This window comes from Prunus avium, chromosome 2 (assembly GCF_965620075.1).
Source record: "Prunus avium chromosome 2, drPruAviu1.hap1.1, whole genome shotgun sequence".
Lineage (NCBI taxonomy): Eukaryota > Viridiplantae > Streptophyta > Magnoliopsida > Rosales > Rosaceae > Prunus > Prunus avium.
The window spans coordinates 1,724,426-1,732,279 of record NC_142285.1 but is presented as its reverse complement, the minus strand read 5'-3'; the positions used below and the strand labels follow the sequence as shown (position 1 = coordinate 1,732,279).

The following is a 7,854-nucleotide window of genomic DNA, read 5'->3' as shown; positions in this document are numbered from 1 at the left end:
AGGGTTTCTAGGTCAACAACTGTTGTACGTTATTTAGTTAATACTTTTGGTTGTTCTTTATTCACCACATCATTGTTTGTGTTTATTCATGTGCCTTTAAAGTACTTAAATTTTAAAAAGGTAAGTTATTAATATTATCATATTGCCTACTTCAACCACCCGAGGTCTTAGACTATAGACTTTTAGAGCTAAGGGTCTGACCTCACAAACGTCAATAGAGATCAATAATGCTTCTTCGTTGGAGAGGCTAGAATGAGGAGGTTGAGTGAGGAGGTTATTTGAGGAGGTGAAATCTCACCATCAACAACTAAAAACAAAGTACATGGGGGGGGTGCATTGGGGGGTCCACACCCCTTTTGATGGTGAGATGGGCCTCCTCAAATAGCCTCCTCACTATAAACCCTCATTATAGAAGCTCCCGCTTCTTCGTATGTAGGAGAAAAAAATCACTGGGCCTTACACTCTTCGTATGTAGGAGAAAACAATCAATGGGCCTTAGACTGATATTTCAAGAAGACCTCGTCTACAAGCCAAAACCCAAGTGGAACAAATAAAAAAGTAGTCCAAAAGCCCAAGTGAATATGTTGATGGATCAAGAGGATCAAAATGAACCCAATGCGAGGTATAATTCTGAGCCTTTAGTTAACCTCACATATTAAGTAATGGTGATTGGTGACTGGATTCCGGAGCAAATATACATGTTTGGACGATTTGTTTTTCGAAAGTATTAAAATTGACTGAAAGTTGATGTTGTCATTCGCATGAAAACTCAGGCAAATTTCAAGAAAGCTAACACAGTGGCTGGAGGGTGGCAGTCTAATCTGAATCTCATATTCACTTGTAGGACGTTGAATTATATGGCTTGTTTGTTCTCTTTACTACTTCAGTAGAACGTGTTAAAAGACAGAACAAGAAAAACCCGTAGTCTTCAACTAGTCTATGTATAAGAAGGGAAAAAAAACGAATTCTAAGGAAAATAAATTTTCAACTTGAAAATGAGCACTGGTTTTGCCTAATCTTTTCTTTCCAATTGATGCTTTAACGCCTTGATTCCTCATCGGAAACCTCGAGGTTGCAAACTGGGCATACCTAAACAAATACAATAAAAGGAAATGAGAGTGAGTTTGTGGCCGTCGAATTACAAAATGAACATAGCAACCTTCTGAATTCTGAAAGGCCAGATTTAAGGCATTAGCCAACCTTGTTGATACCGAGCCATTTGCTGATGCATTCACTATGGTAAACATGTTTGCATGGCAAGTTGATTTGTCGATCTCCTCTTTTATACCTCATCTGGCAAATCACACACCTGCTTTTCCAAAACTAGTGTTAATGGGCAGATGCCAAAAGCTTAAAAGAAAAAGATGTTTCCCATCTCTCTCTCTCCCTCTCAAGTTTTCTGAAACTGAAACTGCTAAAAGAAAAGGGAAAATATGTTCTTCCACATGTTTACCAATCAGCACTAGCTTTTCAATAACTTCTACTACACAAAGTGAACGACTTATCAAATTAAGGAGACCAATTGGGGCACAAACTTGTCCATTTTGTCACAGCAATTTTATGCCAATATTATTTTCTTTTTCTTTTTCTTTTTCTTTTTTGTGAAAACAGTGTTAAGGATAAGGTAAGAGGGTCCTTCTTTAGAGGTTGTTAAGACAACTCTTGACGAGAAATGACATTCCCAGTCACTATAGACTTCTAAAGTGCATTGTTAATGATGATGATGATGATGATGATAAGATAAATCAGCCTCTTTCACAAGTAGTCCTTCAAATACATAGAGTTCAAGCAGGAAAAATTGTCATTTTTGGTAAGGTAAGTTTTTATGACAAAATATCTGCGTTAGTACGACAAAATGATTTACCAATAGAACCCTACCAAATTTGTTGTAATTCCAGAGTGTCTAGAGAGGAAAAATGAAAAAGATAGATGCAATTGCGTTTACTTCTGAGATGAGGACAAGAAAGGCAATGAAAAGGTAAGGTCTGCATTTAGTTTTACTTTTGCAGGCAGATAAAAGTCTGCATTACTCAATTCTCCAAGAGTTAGAATGTTACCTCTCTCCAGATTTCTTTCTTGAGAAGAAGCTTCCACACTTGTATTTTGACGTTGGAAGCAAACTAATAAGTTCGTCAGAAAGACCTCGGCTTTGAATGCCAACTGCCTCACCCAAGTCAAGTAATTCCTGCAACCAACATAAAATAAAACATATCGATAACATTCATGTAAAGCTTGTAAAATCTATAGTCTGACTAGGCATGTCAGACCTATGGTTAAAAATAAATAAATAAAAGAGGTGGTAATATACAAGATACGCTTGAAGTTTATAAGGAACCTGCTTGTCTTTAGTACCCCCATTGATTTCGAACTTTCATTCATGAACCAGCGTTTTACTAAAACTTTTGGTAATTGAAATTCAGTCTATGTTTCCAAAAATAAACCCTCAAACCCGAATGTCACAAGAGGACAATGACAAACCTTGCCCCAAGTATATTAAGCTTCTATACAGAAAATGTAGGTGACTTCAATATGTCTCATACCCTTGCCAAGGTATACAGAAGTTTATCGAATATTGCAATAATTTTCTACGGTATGTATATCAAAATATCACCAGCCTTGGTATTGAGACATAAAAGATAACAACTCATTCACCTGTTTACGTTTATCATATTATACTAGTTTCTGAAGCCTCTAAAGTACCTACAGTTAAAATCTTGTTAATGCACAATATTTGTGGTTTGCGTACAATAAAAACAGTGTTCCCCTTGATTTCAGAATCTAAAGAATCATGAAAAGCCAGTTTTATGCACTAATAACTTGAAAGAAGCAGGCGAACAAAGTTTAGGGTGGGCATGAATGTGCAACTGCCCAGGTTTGTGTTAATGCTTACATTCCTGATGTAGACCAAAAAACAAAGGTAAAGAAGTTCTACTTCCAACAAGATATACTTCATCTGAAAAAAGCATGCCATAGCAACAATGGAGGATAGTGTGTATACATAACAAACCTCATAGGTCATGTTATCAGTATCAATATCCTCTTGCCATACGACCTGCATAAATGCAGAGAACAAAAGGCTGAATTTAACATAAAAATAGTGCAGGAATTCAAATTTGAAATACCTAGGTGCATTTATTCCAAAACAAATTAGTACTGGACTTGGTGCACAGTAAATATGCATAAAAACTGACCATATGTAATACAGCAGAAGGAAAACATGAAACTGCACAAACCACAAAGCAAGATCCATACCTGAGAAGTATTTGTATTTTGCTGATTCTGAATGCCTAAAAAGGAAAATAGATTTCTTTATGGTTAGAGATATAGTGTTCCAATGACTGGTCAAAAATTACTTCAGAAAACAAGAATGAAGTAAAGCTTCAATGAAAAGTAAAATGAAATAAGGACATTGAAGATCCATGTAGAAATAAATTGCAACAAAATGCACTTTTGGTTTTAACAGCTAGCGAAAACTGCCATGTGGAATATCAAGGAAAAATGGTCTTTGACAACTCCAATTGGCCAGTAGCATAATATTTGAGTCCATACAATAAGTGGGATACAAATAGGCAGAAGTAAGTTCTGACTAACATTCTTCAGGTACAGCTTCTGCGACTGCATCTTCTTCTTCTGGATGTGAATCAATGTTTGCAGGCTCTTCTGAATTCATCACTGAAGGGTGTTCCCAAGTCCTCCTGCTGACATCCATTCTGGGCAAATGATCATTTACCTCATAATAATTACCGTAATAAGAATTACTCCCCTGACCAGAGGGTCCAAATTTGTATGAATGCATATTCATTGACCAGTATGCAGTTTCCTGGACAGACAGAATATAAAAATAACACTTCAGCATAGCGAAAATTTCAGTTCATCAAAATTATACCGTATTTCCCTCAGAAAAATGATAAAACGATACGGTGACAACTTGAATACAACTCCTAGTGTTCTGTATGGTTCAGAAAATTTGTGTGAAAACTCAAAGTTGACAATCCAAATATACATAGAACAATAGTAATATGCGTCAGAACATATTATCTTCCCAGTTGTTTCAAAATTAATTGCCGTAGGAAACAACATCTTGCACTAGAAACTAAAGATCAAAATGCGAGCAGACTTGGCCTTGCTTCACAGTGATAATGATCATGACAACCTCATTAACTTGTGAGACAAACAAAAATTCCATGAATTCCATTAATGATCATTTTAGACTTCCCTTTTATCGAAAAGCAAACAATTTAATGCATGTAAAATAGAAAGGCTAAACAAATGCATCAAAGGAAACAAACTTCCCAAGTTCACAAGCAAGATGGATCTGAAACAACCTTACACTATCCAACCACTGCCAAAAGCATGAACAACCTAATGAGGCAGCAAACAACATGACATCACAGAATAACTTTCATAACAAAAGTACGGATCCAAAATGGATAAATCAAACATGCCTGATCATGCATCGTCATGGTGTGGCCATAGTCCATCGGTACATGGGTAACACCTCCAAAGAAGTCCATGAAGCTTTCAGTAGGCGTGTAAGGAAAGTCGGTGTCTATGTAATGCACATCCATTTGTCCATTCCCGTTCATTTTGGCACCACTAATTAAACTGAGATTCACATAACAAGCTACAAAACGGAAATGAAATCCTTCAGGACTTGCTCACCAAAAAAAAAAAATCCAAATTTAAAGAACAAGAGAAACTTTCACAATTTATTTATATTTGTGTTTGTATGTTGTATGTGTATAGTGTAGTATTATGCTCATGGACTGAGTTGTCTAACTACAAATTAATAAAAAAAATTAAAAAAAAAATCTTTTTTTCCAGCATTGGAAAATAAATGTGTGACAATGTTAAAACATATATTCTCGAAATTTGCCAAATTTAGGGCAAAACAAGCACATGCTCAGAAAGACAGAAGCAGAATTTAAAGCCCTGTTTCATCTCCTAATTTTGTATTCTTGTTTGGCTACCAATAAAATGCACGAAAATCAAAGAAATCAAAGCTTCCATACTTTGAAGAAGTAAAATTTTCCTTCTTTTTGTTTTGTTTTTCTCGGTAACCAAACGCACGAGAAGGCTTTGGTTAAGAAACGGTACCTCATTCAGCAGAAAACTCCCTTCTCATTTTGCAGCGAAACAAAAATCTGAGATAATCGCAGCAAACAAAAATGAGACTGAATCAGTATCTTAGAGAAGCCAGAGAAATTGCACTCATAAAGAAACAGAAGCAAAAAAAAGATAATGAACTCATCTTTAATTTGTTGAATTACACAATTAACAACAAAAAAACGAAATGCTTGAACTCGGAGAGAGAGAGAGAACATACATTGATGGGGTTGGTGGAGAGAGAGAGAGAGAGAGAGAGAGAGAGAGTAGAAATGGGGCTTTAAGTTTACACTTGCTTTGCATACACAAGAGACACACACAGAAGACTACTGTCTCTTTCTTCTCTCTCAGTGAGCGAGTCCCTGTGTCACTGTGTGTGATAGAGACTCTCTCTCTTTCTTCTCTCTCTCTCTAAAGTAGTTGTGTATTATCCGTATAGAGAGAGAGAAAGAGTGTGTGTTGGTTTGGTTGCGGTTGTTGCGTTTGGGTTTTATTTATTAATGTGCAATCTATTCTATAATCCATCCATCTTTTCTGTTTTATGCAGCAGAAGCCTATATGTACTTTGCAGAGCAGCTATAGATTATAGATTTTGAAATTTCATTTCACAAATAATACTTACTAATATTATATTGTCGCTGTTTTAGACGGCCATGGTCATGATGTCTGCCCATAGTTTTATTTTATGTGGTAATTATGATCACACTCAACAAAAACCACTTAACCGAGGTGAGTATTTACGTTTAATCAATCGAGAGATTAGAGATTCGAATTTAAGAATTCTTTCAATATTTATAAGAGAAATACGAGTATACTAAGAGATAATTAGAAACCGGCCTGAGTTAATATATTTAAGCAAATTGAGGGGCCCAACACATTTTTTCCCCTTAAGTTTTGCTCGATCTGACTTACATAAAAATGTCTCTTTGTGTGGAGATTTAACATAATTTACACGACAACAATGTGCTTGAAAAATATCATTTAGGTTATTGTTACATGAGTTTGAGATAAGTAGATTAAGTTCCACTTTCTTTGACCTTTTTATGAGTATGTATGGAGAAAATGTCATGTAAAGACTTGAACTCTAATTCTCTTTAAAATTGTGATGTTCATTATTAACACGTTACAAAGCTCAAAGCTCAAAATGGAAAATAAAATAAATAATATTTACCTCCTCATCAGTCACTCAAAAGAGCCGTTACTTGTGGACAAATTGATAGTTTCCAAGTTTATACTAGTTTGGATAGTGGGGAAAAGAAAACAAAGAAAGAAGAAAGTGTTTTTATCTTAGAAAATACCAAAAAGAAAAGAAAAGAAAAGAAAACCAGAGGTTGGCGTTGAGTGATTGACCAAGACAGGGAGGTAAAAAGCCGTTTTTACAGCCGGTGACATCTGTTTCTGTTGGGGCAGGCAGGGCAAGCCGCACTCACCAGAGGCAAACTTGTCTGTCTCTATTCAATCTTTGCCGTACAGCTCAGCTCAGATCAGCTCAAAACTGTGCTGTAAAATCTTCGAGGTTTCTGATCCCTACAATTTGTTCACCTAAAAGCAAAAGTTGTCTGGTCGCTATTCCCCAAACAGCTTTAAAGTGGAAAACAGGATAAGCTTAATTAATAACAAAAGTACCCACAAATTGTAAACAAACTTTGGTCCCAACTACCCTCTGGTTTGAAGTACCAAATTTAATTTCCCATGTCCTTGTTTCTTTAAGACTCCCATAAATAAACTACGGTGCACGGTCAAAGTTAGGAAGGATAAATGTTTTGAATGTGTTGCTGTCTCTTTGGAGGGGGAAATGGAGCATAGTTTCAATTCATCTCTAAATTTTAATTTACGAGCTCGTTTAGAGAGTTATCGGAGAAGTTAATTTAAGAGTTCGTTGATACATAACTTTATTTATTTATTTATTTTATATATAAGTGATACTAAAAGAGGTGGAGTTTCTCACACACATATTGATCTGCAAATCAAGGTCATTTTTACTCGGTTAGACCCTATTGATCATTAAAATATTTCAAAAGTCTCTTGGGCAACTAGACTTTGAAATATTTTAGTCTTTCATTGGTAATCGCTGGGGATATATAATCTAAAAGGGTATATTTAAGTAAGGTCCACAAATTTAAATGCCAGCTTTGAACTTTTGAATGAGTCATTACAAAATTATGTAATTGATACACCAGGTTGATTCTCCCCAATATGGGTCCATTGAAAGCTTTGTTTGTACGCAATGCAAGGAAGATACAATAGAAAATGATCTTGACCCCTTGAGCCACTGGAGAGTTGTTGTTCTAGCATTTCTTTTTTCTGTTTCTGAAGATTTATAACATTTTAAAAAAAAATTGCAGAAAAATATTTTAACTTGGATTAAGTCAATACTTGAACCAATGAAAGAATCTTTGGGTATTTGATTCTCACTCCAAATATAAAAGAATGGATTGTCTTATACATGCATATATTTAGGCATAACCAGAAAGTGTTATCTAGAGAAGTGTTTGAGATTCTACTAATTTGTTTTAACTTTCCAACTGCTCTGATCGTACAACAAGTTGGTTGGTTCATCAACAATTTGAACAGCAAAAGTAAATATAAGTTGAGCGGCCTGATGTACTCTTGGAAGACTAATATTTTCAGACTGTGGAACTAGACCGCAAATTCAAATGAGAATCAGGTTTATGAGTGTTTTAGATTCATAGCTCGACAACACAAGCAACTTATGTTGCAAAGGCAGATTGACAAAAGAAAAAAAGA

General features: G+C 35.4%; 1 protein-coding gene across 1 annotated transcript; it reads right to left on the bottom strand.

Annotated features, from left to right (window-relative positions):
- Window positions 1-809: 809 nt before the first annotated feature.
- BB (RING/U-box superfamily protein) lies at window positions 810-5,608 on the bottom strand. Its single transcript, XM_021944306.2, has 9 exons — window positions 5,327-5,608; window positions 5,098-5,144; window positions 4,446-4,624; window positions 3,592-3,820; window positions 3,253-3,287; window positions 3,008-3,052; window positions 2,058-2,185; window positions 1,201-1,309; window positions 810-1,089 (listed from the first exon to the last, which is right to left on the bottom strand). Exons 3-9 carry the CDS (start codon window positions 4,584-4,586, stop codon window positions 1,039-1,041), a joined length of 738 nt encoding a protein of 245 aa, XP_021799998.1. The 5' UTR covers window positions 4,587-4,624; window positions 5,098-5,144; window positions 5,327-5,608; the 3' UTR covers window positions 810-1,038.
- Between the last annotated feature and the right edge of the window lie 2,246 nt (window positions 5,609-7,854).

Coding starts and splice junctions, on each gene's coding strand:
- BB (XM_021944306.2), bottom strand. CDS start 4,586: ATGAACGGGAATGGACAAATGGATGTGCATTACATAGACACCGACTTT. Junction 3,821..4,445: donor CCATGACGATGCATGATCAG/GCATGTTTGATT, acceptor CTGTCTGTCCAG/GAAACTGCATACTGGTCAAT. Junction 3,288..3,591: donor AGAAGCTGTACCTGAAGAAT/GTTAGTCAGAAC, acceptor TTTCCTTTTTAG/GCATTCAGAATCAGCAAAAT.